Here is a 22360-nt window from a genome sequence, read left to right as displayed (position 1 = left end):
GTGAATGAAAACCTAATGAATTGTGAGTTAAAATAGACGGCATATGTCTTGTGACAATGTCTGTGTGCTCACAATGTGTACCGATGTCAGAGTTGTTTTTTTTTTTATCTGCTCTTTTTGATCTGACAAGGCAGTGATTTCCTCAGTTGTGTGCTGGAGTCAGAAGCAGCAGGATATGCCATTTCGAATAAATTCTCCCCTGATTCACTCTTTCTCTGAAGGAAAAAAGGACTAAAAGTATAAGAAATAAAAATGAGAAAAAAGGAAAAGTTGGAAATCTGGTCAGTATTGAACCTTTGCAACTACGTCACTTCATCTTTCAAGGCGTCATGATGGACGTTGGAAGTGAGGGACAGTGTTATGCCGCACATCGCTCTAAACCCTCACAGATTGATGAGAAAACGGACTGAAATATTACCAAAGAGACAATTTTTAAAAAACTCACTCGTAAAATTACCATGTTTCTTAACCATGAAAGCCCTAAAACGGTGGGTTTTATTTCGCAGATGAATTGAAATAAATACAGTTTTGACACCTTGATTGAGACGTTTGAGTCGAACATTTTAGTCAATGTCTAATGAGTATGTTTTCCACGAATGGTTTGCATTTTCCCGCTTTTTCTTTTAACACCGTAATAGCTTAACGCATGACAAAACAGAGGCCCATGATGTAGAGAATTTGATATGACCCTTAACTGCTTGGAGGAGATGCATTTTAATTTCTGAGCCTGCCAATATCCGCATCCCCTGTTTATTGTCCTATTGATATGAAACTTATACCAGTAGCTCAGAGAACAAGTGTAATTATGCAGAAAAGGTGAAATCCCTTTTAGCTCTTTGTTTCTCCATGTTAGCACAGCGATGCATTTTTTTGGCAAAGCAAATTATTAGCCTGCCAATATTTGAATGCCTATCTATTTCCCCCAAATATTGTCCTATTGGTATGAAACTTATACCAGCAGTTCATAGAACAAGTGAAGTGTGATTATGTAGAAAATGTAATTTCACTCTTAACTCTTTATTTCTTCAAGTTTGGAGGGGAGAAGAGAGACCAACGTCATGTGCAAAGGATCAGTAGTGGTGCTTCTGTGAGACTATTTGGTAAACTAAAGCAAGCAGAAACTTTGAATGGTTTCAGGACAGGAAGAGGTGTCACACTTCTCTATGTGAAGCGTTTTTCTCCCGTCACACTGTCCTTCAGAAACCCGTCATCAAATCGCTGGTTGATGCTGCAGCTGCACTTCAAAGAAACCTAGAAGCTCTTCACAAAGAGACACTTCTACCCCGGTTACCATTGTTGTGTTGGAAATGGAAAGTTTGCTTCTTAAATGAAATATCCATCATGCTGGAAACGGCACACCTGCTGTGACAAAACGATTGCAGGCATGAAAGTAACCCTGGCTTCTCTCCGTTGACTTTTTTATTTTATTTTTTTTGCAACAAAAACTGGCAAAGAGCTGCATGTTTTGGAAATTAAATCACCAGTGTTAGAATTTTTACAGTTTGAAAGGCACTCCAAAGTTGTTTCCAGTTTGTAGATTGTGTGAAATTAAATTATTCAATCCTGTTTTGCCGGATTTCTGTGCGAGGAAAACTCCCGGGAGATGTTTTGCCTTTGAAATACCAATCAGGACGACATTTTCTCAGAAAACTGTGACAGATTCAGAAAGAAAAGGAGTCGCAATATCCAGTTCGAGGTGTAAAAACAATCCCTTAAAAGAAGGAGGTGCATTGTGGCAACAACACAGTGCTACACCAAATCTTGCCAAATATTTATGGTGTAGTTTCTTAGTACACTTGGAATAAGACCAACTAACTAAAACATAACTTTTCAAACACATATTGGAACTTGTTTTGAATAAATAAATTCTTAAAATTGATGTGAAATACTAGCTCCACTGAATTAAGGAGTTTTTAAAAATGTGTGGCTCTGTTGATTTGGAGGGACTAGAGGGACTTATTGATGTAATCTGGGAGTAAACGGATAAAAACTGCTTTGATTTGATTGCTAAAATAACATTTAAGCACACCAATGTTATCTTGAGGAGTCTAATTATGCGTTCCTCTGAAGCCTAAAGGGTAAAAACTTAAAAAGTTTGGCCCCTAAGCCTTGAGTTTGAAACGTATTGTAGGTGATTTGAAGCTCACCAGCAAGCCAAGAGCTATAATTCTAAAAAAAAAACAAACTGGTTACGCTCAAGACCTTTCCAGTGTGACTTAATTAAAACAATTCTGCAAACAAGAGTGGATCAAAGTTTCTCCACAGTGACTTTTTGGCACATCCAGGGCAATTACTCCTTCCTCATAATCATAACTTAATAGCTGCATTTTGAGTTTTCTAAGCTAATATTTGTCAGAGGAAATCCGTTTGGGCCTAAATGCTTTTCTGAGCGCCGTATTCGGTCACAGTGAAGCAGAGGTTTAACGGATGTAGCGAGTGAGAGCAGATGGAGGCCAGAACCCTCAGCGGATCGTCAGCGGCCGCATCTCCATCAGCCGCTGACATTCAGCTTCCTTTTCTATTTTTTCCTTTTCTCTCTGACCTTTTAATGATATCTTTCATAGAGATTCCTCATACTGCTGTCCCACCCTGTTTTGTTCTTTCTAAAGGTTAGGGACAGGTAACACATTCAGTGTTGATTCACAGCTGCATATTCCAAGCAGGGCGAGCACAGAAGGATGCAAATACACCCGCAGAATGAATGTTAAAAAAAAGGAAAATGGAGGCAGAGGAGGAAATGAGCATTGCATCCTGTGGGATCCATGTGCCTGCAAAGGTTTTGCTGGTTAGCACCATCCCCCCACTTTCTACTTTTGATCATCTTCTCCGTTTTATCCCCAGGTGGTCATGAGTCAGAGGCTGGGCAGCAGCCTAAGGAGGAAAGTCAGCGAGACTGAAACGCAACTCTTGGCTCTGCACGAAGCCAAACTGGCGGCCATATCTGGTAGCTTTCCACTCATCTCCACCCCGAAAAACATCCCTGCTACATTACACATCCTTTATTTACCCCATTTACTTGAATGGCTTACCATTAGCCGCACTTAATTACGCCATTAATGATGAAAAAGCTCATTAATGGGCGGTAAAAGCGTAATGTCCTCCTGCGGTGCGCCCGTGCAGGTAATGACTTCGGCTGCGCCAAGGAGCTGAAGGCGGAGATGAAGGCGGTGTACCTGGAGCGGGACCGCCTGGAGGCGCTGGCCAGGCGGCTGCACAGCCTCAGCTCGGGCAGCAGCCAGGAGCTGGCCAGGATGAAGGAGCAGCGGCAGCAGCTCAGGCTGGAGCTGGAGCACAGGGAGGCCCTGCATGGTGAGCACTGCCGGTTACCTGGAAATACTCATTAATAATTACTTCCCCAAGAAAGTAATCCAGATACTTTACCTACAACTTATTTTCAAAAGCAATTCAACACACTCACACCTATTTGGAGAGGCCAATTAACCTGACAGTCATGTTTTTGGACTGTGGGAGGAAACCGGAGTACCCGGCAAAACCCACACATGCACATGCAAACTCCATGCAGAAAGACCAGGGCTGGGAATTAAACCCAGAACCTTCTTGCTGCAAGGCAAGAGCTCTACCAACTGCACCACTGTGCAGCCCTCTATATCTAACAGTTATTTACAATTTACTATCTGTTAAAATAGTATTTCATGAGATTAAACTGAAGTAAAACACGCTCCCTGCAACGGCGGGAGTGAATTACCGTAATAATCCAACATTGGCTGGGAAGCGCAACGTCTCACCTTTCAGAAATCGTTGACATTTTTCAGATGGCGCAATGTATCGCAGAGTTACGGCAACGCAAAGCTGGATCGTGAAAATGTCTCGTTGGCGACACATTTTGGCTGATGAGCGTTAATTACTTTGTTACTTCTCAAAAAACAACGCAGAAATACTCAAGGTGCACCAATAAATTGGTCCCGATTTCCTTGATCTTGGGAGATTGGTGATCAACTGATGCTTACATGTGAAGCTGATCTTCTCCACCGGTTGTATCTGCATATAAGATCTAAAAATCAACCACTGTCCTCTTCTACTCTGGGTTTGACTGACAGACCAGATCATTTTCCAACTTTTGCAGGTAACAATCTTCACCCCACTGTTGCCAATTCAGTAAATTTCTTGCTATATTTGGCAACATTTCAGACATAAAAAATCAGAATCAGATGATTTTTAAACGTCTGTAATCGGTGCACTCCTACTAAATACCCAATTAAAGCAATAATTTCATTTTTTTCTGCATATTCCATCGTATAAAACTAAATAAAATGAAACGGTTTCCTTTTAAAACTTGATTTGTTTCGCTCTGTAACTTTATGTACATTGCATCATCAATATTGAATAATGCAACAGTCTCGTTTTTAAGGAATTATGTTAAATATTTGAACTTATTCTCTGCGTATTCATCTATATTTTAAGAAAATCAAGTTTGTGAATCTGTATTTCATTCTTAGTCCACCATATAAAATACAATTAGTTTTGTGTTTTCACTCCTTCATATAAATAGATGTGTAATACAGCGATTAAACAAAATAATTAACCCTCCATGACCGTCTCTATGCATACAGTATCTATCTACAATGTGAAAAAGGCAAAACTATGTTTTACATGAAACCTGCCAGTGACTTACAGTAACACCATTACATAACATGTTTATAAAGTTAACAGCATGAAAAATTTAGTGGTTCTGTAAAACTTTTTTGCATAAAAAGTCAAATTCTCACTCTGTGTGGCTAAAAATGTTATCTTAGAAATTATTGATGCCCCCAAAATTGATTGAATTTTTAAAGTTCTTTCTAGATGAATATTTAATGATCATTCAAGAAATTTTGCTGCTTAAATCTGTTTTTGCTTTCAGGCTGAGAGACTAGGCTTTATTTTCTAATATAATAACAGTCGATGTGTTGTTTGCTCCTGCATGTAGATCCTTTAAAAACTTAATTAAAAGTTTAACTTAATTAATTTAAACTTTAAGTTAAGTTTGGAATAATTCAGAAGAGTCTGGTGCCAGGAAAGAATCTTCTTATATAAGTGTTGAATTGAAAGCAACTAACTTGTTGCTGAATGACTAGAAAAATATTCTGAAATATTCCACTGCCATTTGTTTACCATTTTAAAACATATTTCCGACTCAGATAGCAGCCTAAGTGCATTTGCTGAAATATTATTACTTGTTATAACTGTTAACATGCATTTAATTGAAGAGTTTGGACAATCAATAAAGCTGTCCAGGAAACTATAAGGTTATTTAGTTCTGTCTAATGTCGATTGAAGACATTTTCCAACACTCTTACTCAAAAATAGGAAATTATTAATATCAGAAATATTTTCAAATTCTTTTTTTAGTTTCTTCACTTGACAAATATAGCACTGAGTTGTTCAAAAAGCAAAGCTGAAGACTGAAAAAAAAAAAAAAAACACTTCAGCTTCACAATTGCAATGCACAAATACTTTTGCACCAAAATACCTCCATGAGGATTTTTGGTAGCAGTCAGTCTTGCAACAAATCTGAAGGTGCTCCTGACTGAAGAGCGTCACTGTATCACAGTTTCATGACTGTCCATTCAGTAGAGGCAACATTTCATACTAATATGTCACGGATGAAATCATCAGTTCTTGGTAAGCACTGCTAATCCACCTCATTTGCTTTTGCCGCTCCTCTTCAGAGCGCCGTTTGGTTAGAAGGCCGGTCCTAATCTCTCTGCTCTTTGGTCCTGCTCTGCATCAGGGAAGCTAAATTTTTTTAACTCCTCTGGGATTCAGGGACAAAGATCCTTTATTTCAGCTTTTGAGATGCTAATCAGCTACTCCAAGTTGTAGAAACAATACCTTGTTGTCACGGTTACGCATCGTAACATTGACCGAACGTAAAAAGAGAATGCACAAATCTCACCAGCTGACAGCAGAAGGAATAATTACACAAACATGCAACAGTTTAACCAAGAAAACTATGAATAACTGCTCTGCATTTTGGTTTATAAAACTGTTTTTAGTGGTTGATATGACTAAAAAAAAAAAGCTAAGTTCAGTCTATTTCTATGCGCATCTTTTTCACTGCCTTTTTATCCTAGTTCTCTCCTATTTTTTCATGTTTCTTTCCTTTCACAAGAACACTTATTAAAGAAACATTACTGTTGCTTCATGCAGAGCAGGTAGTTTTTAGAGCTGTTAATGGTTATGTTCTATAACCATTTTAATGCATAAATATGAATAAATGCATGCAAGCTTAAAAATAACCTCCATAGATCTCTGGATTTTTCTCTTTTTTTTGTAACTGCCTGCAGGTTAAAGAAAACTTGTTTTTTAAAGGATCTTTCTTTCTCTTTCAAAAGCTAAATTCAAATGCGAGTCATGAAAACTCTTTAAATGCTGCCACACACTGTGAGGACATCAGTGACTTTTCTCCAAACCTAAGAGCTGGCAGAGGAAGAGGAGGAGGCGGCGGGATGATGCTGAGCCCGTTACCTTGGAGCCCCTCAGTGCACACATGAGGCATCAGCGATCGGACAGTCTGCGTCCAGATCACAGACCCCAAACGCTGCATAAATACGGGGCTTGCTTTTTAGGGTTGGGGATATTGATTCGGCACGCTGGCGCTGGCAGAGATTTAAATGGGTTTTGACGGCACCACCTGCAGTGCTGCTCTCTGTAGTCCATCAGTCACACAGAGATTTTCTAAAAAAAAAGGTCACTTCGCTCTCTCTGAGGCGCAGAGACGAGGGAGCAGAGCGGAGACCAGCAGCTGCAGACCTGGGTTCTCCTGGAAACCTAAAGATTAAATTCACACATCAAATATAAATGTTTAACATCTCCATAAATTAATGTGTGGTTAGTTCTTTTGTTTTGCCTGGCTGCACCCTTTTCTGTCAGTAGGGGGCACCCTTTTGTTGTAAGATTTCATTCAGGATTTTGTGGCGCACTCCTGCTCCAAAGACATTCAAATCAACTATCATCACTTAATTTTGTCAATTCCTTTCACCCATGCGTAACATTCAGACTCGCGCTGTGATTTCCGGAGCCCGAAACAACTCGTCCCGGTTGCATTCTCACAACCCTGATCCACATTGAGCAACAAAGACTTGCCCAGCTTCAGCGCATTACAGCGCAGATCTTAGACAAATAGGCTGGGGAAAAACCAGTGACATGATAATTCTGCGGCCAAACAAAGGAGAAGCAGTCAGGTGGGTGTTACATCACAAAGAAAACGGTGATTTAATGGCTGGGTGTGTGTTCTGATCAAATGCTTAAGTGGGTGTGAATGCTACGGGCACAAAGTGTTACAGACACCAAGGAAAGGGATTCATTAAGTTGTCATCCTGTTTGGTAATAAGCAGGTTGGCACACCCTGGCTGGTAACTGATAGCAAACGGCACGTTGCTGTTCTGTATGTGGACGGGATTAGGAATTACTGTCAACATCTAGATGGCTGAGCTTTTGCTAACCGGAGCATTTGTGGTTGATTCTTGTCATCTCCCCTGACAAGAAAACCATACGTTTCATTGTGGAAAAGCTTTTTGTCTTCAACTAAGCTCTGGAGGAACATATAGTTCAGATAATGGCGTCATGCGTTCGTTCGCCACTTCGGCATGTTGGAGCTGCTGGCCGGGGAGCCATTAGGTCCCTAATTGCTGCTGGCGTTGAGTGTTGATGAATACCAAATTGGAGGTTTGATTCCCTGCTGAGCGACGGTAAATTTACAAATAAATAATTGAAAGGCTGGAAAAGATGAGTAAATGACCCCCAGAATGGGGCTTTTCGAACTTGGAGTGCTTTCTTTTTTATTTATTTTGGAGTGTTCTTATAAAAGCTTTTTACATGGCCTCCAGTTTAATACAATTGAGTTGACTATGAGTGTTTATTAAACTTTTCTAGTGCTTCAGATACAAGATTTTATGTATGTTAGGGGTTTTCATGTAATAAAATAACATAAAGTAGTAGAGGACTGTAAATTGGAAAGAAAATGATGCCTAGTTATTTTTAATTTGATATAATTAATGTTTTTTAAAAACAAGAATAAAACGCAATCAGTAGGACATGCATAACCAAGAGCAAAACATGTTTATTACCACTTTTCTGTTTGAAAAGGGGTAGGAAGGAGTGAACACTTATTTAATCCTACCTCTTGTCTCAGTTTAATTAAATATATTACTGACTCCATAATTGTCAGAAAAAATAAATATCAGAAAAATGTGGCATTGATTTGACTCCTAATCTTCTATGAATCAGATTAGGTTAAGAAACATAAATTTTAACGTCTTACCACCAATATTCAATTAGATTTAGGGCTGGAGTTTGACTATGTTGCAGCCCTTAAAGAGACAGAGGCCCAATTTCAAGGCGTTAAATTATGAAGTCAAATTTTATATATATATATATATATATATATATATATATATATATATATATATATATATACACGTTTGTTTTTCATTCAGTGAAGTAGAGAATCCAGAAATTGTACTCGAGTAAAAGTAGTAAAAATACTCCTAAAGGTACATTTTTTCAAAAACAGTTATTTAAGTAAATGTAATTGAGTAAATGTAACTAGTTACTACCCAACTTTGCTCACGTTGAAATGTATAAGCTCAGTTCATTAAGTACATTTAAGAGTTTACAAAAGCTTCACCAGCTGTAAAGATAAATTACTGAGTGAAAGTAAGACCGTTGTTGAGAAACTAACTTTGTCTTAGGGAGAATTTGGTTAGTAATCAAAGTAAGATACAAACACTTTTTATATGGTTTTTATGTTATAAAGTGGTGGTACAGTAGCCATCTAAAGTCCATTTTGACATCTTGTGTCTCTGCTGGTGCAGGATTTTGCAACCTATCCAGGTCAAACTCAGCTTAAGCAGCTGAAGTGCACATCACAATGCTGTCAGTCCACGTTATTTAACAAATGCAATTCCCCACATGCTTCTGTGGCACTAGAGAAGGCGAGGACGTACATGATTTATTCATGACCTCTTCTTCTTTCAGGGTGCTTCTGGTGAGTACATGGTGGAACATATGATAGCTCTTCTCCTAAAGAGCATCTGAATGACTGAGATGGTTTGAGCAAAAAATAAATATATTTCTGCTGTAGGTTTGGACAGGATGCTGCATGGAGGTGATTCTGCATATGGAGTTGTAGACCTACGTGTCAGAACTAAAGGAGGTTTATGATTATTGTCAAACCACTTCATACGTCAAAAGTTAAATGCTAAACCATAAACCGTCTGTCACTTAAAGAAGACAACACACACCTGATCACTTTTTATTGTTACTTATATGAATTATTGTCATTTTCGTCCTTAAAATACCAAAATTTCCACTTAACTTTATATTTTTGTCTGATTATGTAATTTTTAAATATTAAATGATTGATATTTTGACCAAATACTTAGTACTAATAAATTAAAATCTAAACATTAATACATGACTGAGAATGGATAAATGTATTTATATTCATTTTACTATATTTTTTTATCAGTTGCATTTAAATTGTAAATAAATAATGATAAAAAAGTGACATTTATCTGCTGGATTGTGACACTGTTGTCCCTTTAATAAGCGCAGTGGTGCGTGTGCTTTCAGCCCGAAGCGTCATTCTTAGTATAAATAAACTCCTGGTTGTGTTTAGACAGAAATCTTCCTGGGGAGAGTGACTGTGCCAAATTCAGAAAAAAATCACTTTATTTTGGGAGAGTGAATTAGCTCGGATTTCCCGAAGGAAGCCAGAGAAATAATAAGATGTGAGATTAATGGAGCAGGTTTGTGATTGTGAGCAGGTGGAAAGTTTTCAGTGTTTCTCACTACATATTTGGGGGAGAGTTTCTCTTCCCAGACTCGAGTAAAACATCTTGGCAGCCTGCAGCAGTCGATTTTTGATTTCGCTCTGCTAACAGAGGTGGAACAGGACAGACAATAGCAGGGAGAGTGTTTTAAGTTTACACCCAAAGCCGAAGAATTGAACTATTTTTGGACAAAGGTGTTGCACATTTGTGCAGACCAGCGCTGGAACATCACGGGTTATCGATTGTCTGTCAGATATCCGCCTGCAGGTCGTTTCCCCTCTCGGCTATCCTGCTGTTACGTTTGTATACAATCATTCAACATGTCTGCATGTGCTGACTGAGCGTTAGTGCAACCCGTGGTGCTTCTGCTCCCAAACATCCTGAACCGAGTTGAAACACATTAATCACACCTCTGCTCATTTATGAAGCCTTACATACTTTCTCCTACGTTGTTATGCAGACATATCACCTGTACTGGTTTGGCAATTTAATTTATGTCAAAAAATGAAGACTACTGTTGTTTGTGTTCCTACAAAGCAGTGAAAAATGTAAAGCATAATTCAATTTAATTCAAAAAAAGATGTTTAGGTACTTATATTACAGATTTATATGCTAATGCTAGCAGGTTGACTCAGTGCTTTGCACAAGCATTTATACACATTTACCGTTTCATCTCAATGTATTTTATTTGATTTTTTTATGTGGTTGACCAAATTAAGGTAGTGCAAAACTGTGATTGACACAGCAAACATGTGGAAGAGGTCAGATTAATAGAAAAAGTGCTATGAGAGAAAACAACTTTCAACATCAGCAGCATCAAATGTTCTAAATAAAATGTTTGGAAGATAAACTATTACACTGCAAAACATTTGAAAGTGGTTTAACTTGAAAGTCCACCTGCTGCCTTGAAAATGCAACAAAAAACTGTTTTGGTTTTAACTCAGAAATTAAAGTTCATGAAGTTGATTTAACAACAAGAGACAAGTTGTCTAAACATTGTTTTTTTTAAGTTCATTAATCTTGAACTGAGTTTTAATTTAATGCTGCAATTTAAACCGAATAATTTCACAATATGCAAAAAAAAAAAAAAATAAATAAAAAAACCTCCCGACTTAGTTAGAGCAAATATTTCTCTGTTATTTCACTCACACTATTAAGATAAAATAATTATTTTACTTTGGAATACTTTAAATTCTTATTTCAAATCAAATGAACAAAATTTCTGATCTGAATTTTATTAAACATCACAATGGACATTAAAATGAATATTTGCCTTAACACAAGAGTCAGATCAATGCAACTCAATTCCATCTCAGGATACAAAAACCCGCCACTAAGCATTCTGGGAAATAGTTCCCTCTCCTGTCTTTTCTTCTTTCAGTATTTTTAAGTGCTAACCTAAACTCTCATTTATTCAACTCTTGGAGGTTTGACAAAATTAACTACTGTAAGTTTATCTTTCACAAACTTTCACACATTTATGTTTAAAATCTAAAACTCGCTGAATTTATTTGACTTAAAGAATAGCAGACAGTAGACAAATAAATGTGGCTCAAATGTTTTACAGTGTACTGCAATAGATTTGTGACTAACGTAGAGATTTACTTTCCTGCAGGTCAACGACCTTTGAAAATACAACCTGAGAAATAGTGGATCAAAGCATAATTAATGTGTTACAGTGGTCTAGTTAAAGTCGAGACCCAAATTCAACTTAAAAACTGTGGGTGGTCTCCATCCATTCCTACTGATTTGAAACCATTTTGCCAAAAGAGTGGGTAAGTTTGTGCTCCATGACAAAGAGCAGAGCAGTTTAACTCGGTTACGGCTCTGTTCATCATTAGGACGTAACAACCTGAGTGCAGCTCATTCTCCTGATCTCTCAGAAGCATCCCGGTTCTGTTTGTGTTCTGAACGAACGACCTCTTCCCAGTTTGGCCGGGGCCCTTGGCAGCAATCAGCGATGTCTGACGCCTGCTGGGATCACTGGGGGCGACGGCAACCAGAGCTCATGAATTTCTAATGCAGCCTTTCTCTCTCCCTGAGTGGCTTTGTGGAGTTCCTTCAGTACCAGAAACACACCGCTGCGCGTGTTGCCGAGTGGCCGAGTGCCTCCCTCTTTAGTGCTGATTTTATCCGCATGGCCTGCCAACGACGGCGGCCTCCTGCAGACGTACAGGAAGTGGTAACATTGCCCAGTGTGCGCAGGCAGGGTTGGGGGTGAGGCTCCGCCACTTTATGTTTTGCCTCACGCTATTAGGGGAGAATAGTTTTTCCCCAAATAACTGCTCTCTAACCCAACTGGTTGCCATGGAGACAGGGTCATGCACCAAGTGTAAACATGGGGTGGGATTTTTGAAGAAGTTATTATGCAAAATTCGCATTTTGCACGTTTTTGTACTTCCATTTGGGTTTCTACTGCTACCAGAAACAACCCAAATGCTTAAAAAAAGAAAACACCTGGCCGTCTTTTGGCAATAATTAAATAGGCGCCCATAACTCCTGTTCTCACCACTCTGCACTGGGTTCCTTTGAAGGTTAATTTTAAAAATTAGATTTTAACTTTGAAGGCCATCCATGGCCAAGTTCCTATATACATTCATCTTTTAGCTTCATCTGGAACCATGATGTCTTTGAGTCAAATGGGGACAGACTTCTTTAAGAAACAACTAAAGACATTTTTATTTGGACAGGGTTTTTTTATAATTTGTTTTTATTTTTGTTTGAATTGTCCTATGAAGCACTTTGTGATCTATATGTCTGTGAAAGGTGCTATATGAATACAATTTTACTTATTTAAGCTTTTTGGTATCTGGAAAATGAGCCATTTCAAAAACCTTCCTCATTCAATGGCCACTGAACATTACCTAGAACTCCAGCACTTTTGGTCAGCAGGTTTTACCGACGTATGTGCTTCACAATGGCATATGCGTTTTGTTATTGACTTACCATTCAGAAACCCCTTACTGCATTCTTGTTGGTTGTGCAGGAGGCTCTACTAATGCTTTTCAAAGATGTATGGCTGTATAATTGTGTATCTGTTTGCAGCCATTTTCATCTGCGAGTTCAAACGTTGAATTGGGGGAGCTCCCAATGGGCAAAATTGACTAAAATCTCATTATCTAAGAATGATTTTGTGCCAAAATCTATCTATCTATCCTAACATGTTTAAGTAAACAGTCTTTAAATAAACAGTTGGATCTGTGACTCCTTTGGTATGTATCTCGTTGTCAATAATTTTCTGAATCGAGTTTTGTCTCAAGAAGGGCCTGCTTTGTCATTTTGCCTGTGCATGCTCCGTGCCATCCGGCGTCAGGCTTCATGCCTGCATGTATTATTCAGCAGCTATCCCGTTGCAGGCTGCTTAAGGGGTTGGCATGAATGGAATCTGACAAGAGAGACTGTCAGGTGGGACAGGATCTCCGCAACGCTGCAATTAGGTGATGGGTGGCAAGTGAGCTGTCTGGATCACCTGCACACACTTTAAAGCCTTCACAGCTCGCTCTGTTGATCTGATTTAGTTACTTTAGATGAAAAACTTTAGGGAGAGATTCACTTCTTTACTTGCACCTCCTCGTAAATAGCCCTACTGTCTCCAGCTCCGAGTTATTTCAGTTATCTGTGTTAGTGGGTGTGTGGAAGTGTGTGTCACAGCCACTTTCTCCAAGACATTTCCTTTCCCCCCCGCTGAGCCTGGCCCCGAGCCTGTCACATCCTTGAGCTGAAGCTGTCTAATAACCATCATCAAGACAATGATACAATTATAACTCAAACTTCTCTGTGACTCAGAGTGTCCAATTAGGTGACGCTTTTGGTGCGGATTCTAGCTCAGTATGAGAAGGATGAGTGGGATTAAACTGAATTAGTATCCATTCATATCCATTTAGACTTAAAATTAAGTGCTTTCTTCTTCTTGTCTGTGAGAATACCTTCTCAAAGTTTTTCTGTGAAACTTTTAATGGGTTTTCTAGAAAAAGCAAATGTATTTATTCTACATCAGATGTGAAGGAAGTGAATACAGAGCTAAGTTGGACAAGACATTGCTGAAACTGCAAGAGTACAGTGTCTTTTCACAGAATGTTTATTTGTTCTTGGAGAAAATTGATTATTTAACAAGCATGGAGTGTTAAATGCATTCACAGATTTATTAGGTTAGTCTCTTTTGGAGCTCAAACCTCAAGCAGAGCGTAGAAAAACACAGAATGAGTTGTGAAGTTTTTAGTTTGGGCAATCTAAAAACTGTGTTTTCACGGTAACTACACTGAGAAAAGGAAATAGACATCCAACTTTAAAAAAATGAGTTAATTTGTTACATGTTACATTATGACAGCTTTGGGAAGAGTTGGAGGAACTTGAGCTGATAAACGGTCACGACATACCAACAGTTTTGTATAAAACACTTTCTTTTTAAAAGTTATATACTGGAACTTTTACCAAAACATTTGGTAAAAACAGAAAAATCCAGATGTTAAGACTAAAGATTTGTTTCCAGCTTGTTTTTTATCTTGTTTACTTTATGCATACGTAACGTTTCAGCAGCTTGTTTTATGTCAGTGAATCTTGAATATTGATGAAAAGCACTAGTTTCATAAGTAGATATCATTTATAAAAAGGTATTTCCCTCATGTTATTATTGAAAAAAATCTGCTAGTGGAACTAATACTTTTTAAAATCAATAATAAGCTCCTATATTTTGCTGAAAATATAGGAGTTAGTTTTGGCTCAATTAAAGTGAAATAAAATTATTTGCACTAGAAAATATTTGCTAAGATTTTGTATTTCTGCACAGAATCTTAGCAAAAACAGATTTTTTTGCTAAGAAATATCAGCTCCACTCGTATGCAAAGCTAAAGATAAAATGGAAAAGTGTCTAAGAAAAAAATGTTAACCCTATCAATCCTAAATATGTCCAATATAAGTTAGAATCCATCATTTCGAAGGTGATTTTCTGTCTTTTTACCCTGACGACATCACTAAATTGGCTCGGCTATGACCTTCCTTTTTCTTTTTTGTGCTTAACTACATATATGTGGAGTAATTTGATTAAAGTGCATCCTATTGTGTTCAAGGGTCTCCTGCTGTGTGGGGCATATTCTCATGTTTCATACATGAGCTCATTAACGGTGCTCAGATTGCCCTCGTCTCCGAACCGAACACCGTTCTGCGTCCTCCACCTGCCTCCTCGGGCTCGGCTCTCCTCTGGCAGGAGGGCACAGGAAACGGCAGCATAAGCTACCCATCCATCCATCCATCCGTCTTGTGCCCTGCAGAAAATCTGGCAGGCTGAAAGGAGCGGCACCATGATGAAACACTGAGTCTTCCTCAGGCTGCCTGAAATTTGATTCCCTCCTCAGATGTGTGCTAGCGTAGCGAGAGGAGAACCAGCTGGTTCTTTGTACTGTTGCAGTTTCTCTGCACAATGCCGTTGCCAAGTGTGATGATGACTACCTTTCCTGAAAAGGCCCATATAACACAGCTAATGACAAGTGGGTTTTAATAGTATTAGCGCCGTGATTTGTTGCTAGGATACCACATCTCTGCCAATAAAAGCTGGTGAATGAAAGTGAAAGTAACAATATGCGTTTTCCTTTTTGTGCCTTTGTCTCCACGCAGAAAGCCGGCTGAAAGAGAACGCCACCAAGTATGTGGAGCTGCTGGAGGACAGGCTGCAGAGGTATGGCTGCTCTTTTTCTCCGTGTTCCTCAAGTGAAAGACATAAACAGAGCAGAACCCTCAGAGGAATTTCCTCTCACCTCTGCCGTCCTCTAACCAGATCGCCGTCTCCTCAATGCATCACCTCACAGTCAGCTCCGTGCAGTCACACCTTGTTGTTTCCCAGAGCCGCTTTCTCACATTTCACTCCGTCTCTCACCTGCACTTTGTCTTCATCTTCTCACCCTCTGATGTATTTTATGTCTTTACTTTCATTTCTATCTCCCCCCCACATTCTTCTCTTCCAAAGAAACTTCCAAAGTGGATCCTCCTGTTGTGTTTGCTCACACAGGTAGCAAATTTGACATACAGAGTCATTAAATTCAACACCTGCCTTACGTTTTGCACCAAACTAAAACCGCTTTGGCTGTTGCAGAACAATTTATACCAAACTGATAGAAAAGGACCCGAGTTATTTTCCAAACAGGACCAAACTGGAGCCAATCTTTAATCAAATATCCTGTTTTTCTTCTTGGCATTTCGTGTTTCCCTGTGTGCATTCTTTAACAGACAGAGTTATCTCTGGAGGAGTTTGTGCCAGACAGAAATGAGTCACTTTATGTCAACATAGCTTGTTGTGTTCCTACCCTTTTTTTATTTTTTTGCATTAAAAGTGCAAATAATATTATTAACGCTGAATCTAAAATACGTCCCAGAATAAAAATTCATTTTTAGATCTCGAATGTTTTTAAGAGCCAGTTATATGAGTATGTGTTGATAAAACCCATTAAAAAAACTGTTAAAATATCAATAGCTTTGATAAGTACTCCTTAGAATTAAATATATTGAACATCTTTTCAAGCTGCAGGACTCGTCATTGTTTTTGTGATTTTTGTGCAGCCACTAGAAATATTTGCAAAGAATTTTTAAATATTTGTGCTTACATACAACACTGTATCGATTACAACTTGACATCAAGTAAGACTGAGGAAACGGTGTAAATAGTGCCGCCTGCAGGTGGGAGTTACTACCAAATGCTTCTCACCATTTTGGGGAAAATTTTTTCAATAAACTCTCAATAATGCATTAGTGTGAAAAACTGCAGGGGTCTATAAATTTCCACAATCACAAAATTGTGAAAAACTGTGTTGACGTAATTTGGTGTCTGGAGTTTAGAGGGCCACATGAAAAGCCACAGCGGGCCGGATTTGGCCCTCAGGCCTCGAGTTTGACACATGGACTAAAGTGTTTCAGTTTAGGTTTTCTTTTATTAACCCTATAAATATCCTATTTCTATCTAATGTGTGACATATTCGCCTTTTTTTTTTTACATCTTTAACCAATTGACTGGCTTAACCAACCTGGAATCTTTGCATCTAATCTCAGGAGATTTTATTGAAAGATTGAAAAATGTAAAAAATGTGACTTTCTTACACAGATTCAGTAACTAATGCCAGTAACCAAATAATTGATTGTATAAGATTCTATTTTGACTGATTTAAACCCAAATTTATTATACAAAATAACTAAAACTGTAATTCAGAAAACATTTTTAATAGAAATAATTAAAAACTGTAATTAAGTTGAGAGTTCAAAGAGATTAAAACAGCCTCTCGTTACCTGGTTAAAGTCTTGCTCTCGCTCACTTTCTCACAGCCTGTACAGATCTCAGATGTGTCAGAAAATACAATTAAAATAAAAATAGTTCCTGACAGCTATTCTGATTCTCTTTACTTTGATTAGACACCTCACTGATATTTAAAACAGTGAATTCAGAGTCTTAACTAACAACCTTTACAAAATGTCAAAAAACACAAAATCATTTTGGCAAATGTCAAGTGCAAATATCTTAATACTTCGATTAAGACAAAATTAATTTACAAGCAACTTTTCAGCAAGATATAGCAGCTTGTTTTAAGTAAATAATCTCTTTAGTGAACAATTCACCAAATTTATATTTTTAAGTCACAGCAACGAGTTAAAGAACTTAATAATCGTCCTTCATCACACTCACAAATGAGTTCAGTTTCTCAAAATGATTGAACAAGAATAGAAGTCTTGCTCTCTCTTGCTTTCTTGCAGCCTGATTGAATCTAATCAGAAATGTTTACCTTTTCAAAAGGCTCTGTCAGCAGAAACACATATTACTCTTGGTAAAATACACCACATGCAGATGCAAAGATCACCTCTCAGTCACTGTAAATATTCTAGACAGTGGTGAAGAGGTAGATTAGTGTCTGGTCTCTACGGCGACGGATTCCTCTGAAAAAATAAAAACTGTTATCTCCTCCATACCAAAGACTAGAGAATAATAGAGCAGTGCAGAAGCTGCTAAGTGTGTCACCAGACAAAAATTAATTTAATTCAAATTAGCTGCACCTCGGAGTTGTTTAAAGCATTATGTAGATGCTTCATTAGTAACTGCTTCTTGTGTTTGTCCTACTTTTTCACGCTCCTTCCTCTGCAGAGACTCGGCTGCTATTTATCATGTATGATAGATGCAAACCAGCTGGGTGTGGAAGTCATTAAAATGCTCAGCCATGTTCTCCTCGCAGTAGTTGCAGACACACAGTTTGCATGTAAGCAAAAAAAAGGAAAAATGAGCAAAATCACAACATAAATTTAGGAAACCTTGAATGGACGTGTATGGTTAAAAAAAAAAAAAAAAAGATTTCAGCATTTTTCAAACCTAAAATCCTGCTTTCACTAAATTTCTGACCATTAAAAAGGGTTAAAACCCAAGTTTCAAATCTCAGCCTTGATATTTTTGCTTATTTTAATTGTATGCAGTTCTTTAAATGTTCTGTGAATAAATGTATATTTGCCCATTTATGCATAACAGCCGTAACTTTCAATGGCTACCAAGTTATTTTCGCAATTTACCGTCTATTAAAAGAGCGCCCCTCAGATTAATTTCACTCCCTGCTACAGCAGGGAGTGAAATTACCGTAATAACCTGATATTGGCTGGAAAGTGCAACGTCTCGCCTTTCAGAAACTGTTGTAATTTTTTGAGGAATTACGAGGAATTTGGCTGGAATGTCGCCGATCCGTTCAGTCTGGAAGGGTGAACTAGTGTAAAACTCTTTTCTTCAGTTTTTGCTGTTCATAAATGCCACTTGAATTTGTCAATATTCAAATAATGTCAGTAATATGTCAAATTCACTAGCTGACTTATTATTTGAATACATGCTATTAATACTTTGTTGGAACGACTTTAATAAGACAACCATTAGCTTGTTGTCTCTTTAGAAGGTTGGAAAATGCAGAAAATTATGGATTTTGTATCTGGTGAGTTATTTCTGTTTTGATTTGGTCAAATGTTTTGGGTCATTAAACCAGTAAAGATCCTAATTTCATTGAATTTTGGTATAAAATCTTTTAATATTTAAAAAATTTCACTAAGCCATGCATTCAGTCTATGTTCCCAAAGCCTTTTGGAGAGCAAAAGGCCCTCAGCATCACACATCCTTTACTGTACTTCACATTACATAGGCAGTGTTTTATTTCCATCTGGTTTTCTGGAAAACAACATGATCCTCTCTGTGGCTTATAGCATGATAAATAAATGTCCTAGTCCAACTTTGTTTGATAAACAATCTACTCTCTAACTTCAAAATCTTTTGTTACATTTTTGTTACATTCAGGTAATTGTTGGGAGTGCCTGTATTCTGAAACGATTCCGGTTAATAGTTGGATGTTGCGAATACTTTCAGTGTAGCAATATATTGATAGAAAAAGAGATAAATGTAAGTTTCAGGCCTTTTTACACATCATCCCATTGTAATGCTAATAAACGTGGCCCCCATTGCTCTTTTCCCGTCTGTCACTCCTACCTTTAGAGACCCTCTCTTTTATTTCACAGTGTTATCAACACCTTTTTCACAGCTGGTTGTGTTGGAAATTACAACACTAAGATGAAACACTAACATCCATTTCTAAAGTGTGAATACCGACTGCAGTTTGTTAGATTGTCTTCGCTCATGTCTGATTTTTCCAGCAGCTGGATTGAATTTTGATCATCGTGGAGGCATTTGGAAAACAGTTTCATTTAAGTTTATTGTGCATTATTTTTTGAGTAGATGTCAAAATATTGGTACACTGACTAAAAAATCTGTGCATTTTTGAATCTGTATTTTCCAGTTAAAGATTAATCGATTACTAAATAAGTTACTGATTATTTCTGTAATCAATAAATCAGGATTAATCTGATTCAATCCTAGTTTGGATATACAGCTCTAGAACACAAAAGAAGAGATCAGTTTCTCTGATTGTCCTCTCTATAGGTGTATGTTTGAGTAAAATGAACATTGTTCTTTTATTCTATGTACTACTGATAACATGCCTCCAGAAATCCAAGCAAAAATTTAATATTTATTTACAGAAAATGACGAAAAAGATGCAGTGCTTCAGACCTCAAATGATGCAAAGAAAACAACATTTCAAAACAAAAATGCTAATGTTTTGACTCAGAAATCAGCATTTATTGGAATAGCCAGGAGGTTTTCAGTGGGGTTCAGTGCAGTGGACTGTGGATGTAGATTTTCCATCACCTGTTTAGTTTTTAACTCTCAGGGGGAATTGTGTTTGCTTTACATTATTTTCCACCCAAAAGCCAAACACTGAGCACAAACTTTGTGCGATTCTTTAATGCACCTTTTTTCACGCCCCAGCCAAACCTGCTTGCACAAGCAGGACGAAACCAGAGCCTCTTTGCTCAGCAGTTAGCCCTCGGTATATTTATAGCGCTCCCTCGGCGGCTCTCTGAGCTCAGACGTAACGTCCTCAAGGAGAAAGAGCAGTCCTGTCAGTCTGCGCTCCCTCAGGACAGCTGGGTGTTTCTCCTTCCTGACTGGGCCGTCAGAGGCGCAGCACGCCCACACCCTGCCACTGTCAGATGGAAGACCGAGCGGCTGCCACCAATTAACCCCCTGAGTGGGAAGTTCATAGCGTCGGGCACCGGGACGCCATCACAACAAGGAGGCTTAGGCACTGATGGGTTTATGTGAGCTTTGATGCCGGCTCTCTACAGCGAGTCTCGAAGATTTTCTGGCATATGTATATTTCCCAGAAACGCATGAACCTCCCGTTGATAATGATTTAGGAAAACGTGCATAAGCGAGCATGCGTGTGCCTCTCATCTTCAAAAGAAACAAAGGAATAGAAAAAAAATGGCTCACTGGGTGGATCCCCACGATTAGAGAAACTCTGAAACACGAGTGTTGAGTAGAAAATTGGTGAGGGCAGGGAGGTGGGGACGAACAATCTCTCTATTGTCTCTTTGCCAAATGAAGGTTAGAAAACAGCTGAGAGGCGTGCGTTGGCAGGGAACAGAGGTTGGCAGCCTTTTCAGGCGGGAGATGGGCTGCAAAACAAGTGGCATTCAATTTTGGGGGCTGAGACTCTCATCGCTGAGTAGAGAGAGATTAAACAATATCATCTGAGTGCGTTTTGTGTTTTAGTTTGTTGACAGACGAAAGAGAAAAAAAAGAGTTTTACACTCTAGGTAAAAAAGGCAATACTTTAGAGGCTTAAATCTAAGCATATTGTGACTAAGAGGATGATTTTTATTTTTTTTGTACATGTGGCTCATCATTTTGAACTCTTCAAAAGATCCTTCTTCCTTTAGGACGGTAAAAATGTCAGTTTGAGTTTAGTTTCTTATTCATTCCTGAGATAAAACTTACTCCTGACATGTAACCCCCTGAGGAAATCTTTGCTGAAAAAATGGAAAAATAACATTATCTACATCAAAACCAGGAAGTGTTTGTGATGTTTCAGTAGAATCAACTTTATTGCTGGTAGCAGATGATGTAGTACCAACATCACACAATGCAAATGGGGGTGAGGAAGTAAATGCAGCCCAGTTACTTCTGGGCTGCACTTATTTTGGACCAGAAACAGTAAATGTGTCCATAAATGTTCAATGTTTGAACAAAAGGCTGAGTCAAATACATTGTTGTACATGTTCAGTGTCTCTGTATGTTTTTTTTTTTTTTTAATGTGTGATATGTTAAAGCTAGAATGTGTTTCCATGAAGATCAATGGATATAAGTCGTAAAATGTCACCTGCTGGGACTGAAGCCAGCTGGTAATAATTTGTTATCTAAAGGTCACTAAAGGAGGAAGGTGAATACATAAAAGTACTGAAAAGGTCAGGAAGAGACTTCACATCTGAAACTGTAGAGAGGCTGTTTGATTTGAAGCAAAACTGAAAAAGTATAGAAGATTTTCATATTGCGCTAAACAAAAAGATGCCAATCAAGGATAAAAATTACATTTTAAACGATTCATAGCCTCCAGTGTAGCATTAAAAAGTACAATAATGGATTGAAAATAATTAGTTTTGCATCTCCAGGTGAGTTTTTTACTGGTCAGAGCGAGGGATCGTAACACTCAGAGAGCAAAAATCTTCTTGTTCTCTTTCATGCTCAGAAAGATGAAGACATCCACGCTCCTTTTTCCCTCCATGCCGCCTCTCTTTGAAGCTAAAGGGCAACCTGTCAGGAGCACATTCGCTCCCGTTACGTTTCTGTCAGCGTCTCCCAAACCCAAACGACTCCCTCTCCTCCCGTCACTCTTCTGTCGGTGCTTTAATGTGGAGATGCTGTTAAAGATGTCCTTTACCGCGCTTCTGCTCTCAGTTGGTGTGACTGGCTTTAACACAGAGTCATTTTAGCTATTCATTATTATTTAATGTTCTTGTTAGAGTTGCTTCTTATCAATGGATCTTAGCAGATAAATCCACATCTCCTCATTTATGCTTTAAATTTATTAAGGGGGCGGTTTTATGTAAAATCAACATCATGTTGTAATGTTATCAAAAACATACATGGAGTGATGCTTTGATTCTTTCATTCATGTTTGAGAAAATCTTTAACCTCCCGAGGCAACCACATGTGCAAATCTCCACCACGCAGCTCCTTCAGACTAGCC

The 22360-nt window shown here is 38.3% G+C and overlaps 1 protein-coding gene across 4 annotated transcripts in view; it reads left to right on the top strand.

The window, feature by feature from the left end:
- disc1 (DISC1 scaffold protein) overlaps positions 1 to 22360 on the top strand; it is a 54855-nt gene that overhangs the window by 13964 nt on the left and 18531 nt on the right. For all 4 annotated transcript variants that reach the window (XR_001427016.1, XR_001427017.1, XM_015049184.1 and 1 more), the window contains 3 exons: positions 2842 to 2944; positions 3121 to 3309; positions 15387 to 15447. Coding sequence is in view for 2 of the 4 variants with exons in the window: in XM_015049184.1 (XP_014904670.1) it covers positions 2842 to 2944; positions 3121 to 3309; positions 15387 to 15447 (353 nt within the window). In the remaining 2 variants the exon portion in view is untranslated. The remainder of the gene's footprint in view (positions 1 to 2841; positions 2945 to 3120; positions 3310 to 15386; positions 15448 to 22360) is intronic.

The sequence above is a fragment of the Poecilia latipinna genome, unplaced genomic scaffold, assembly GCF_001443285.1.
Source record: "Poecilia latipinna isolate Pla-1442-1.1 unplaced genomic scaffold, P_latipinna-1.0 Scaffold931, whole genome shotgun sequence".
NCBI lineage: Eukaryota > Metazoa > Chordata > Actinopteri > Cyprinodontiformes > Poeciliidae > Poecilia > Poecilia latipinna.
Note: the sequence above shows the minus strand (reverse complement) of the source record. Positions and strands in the feature narration are given on the sequence as shown.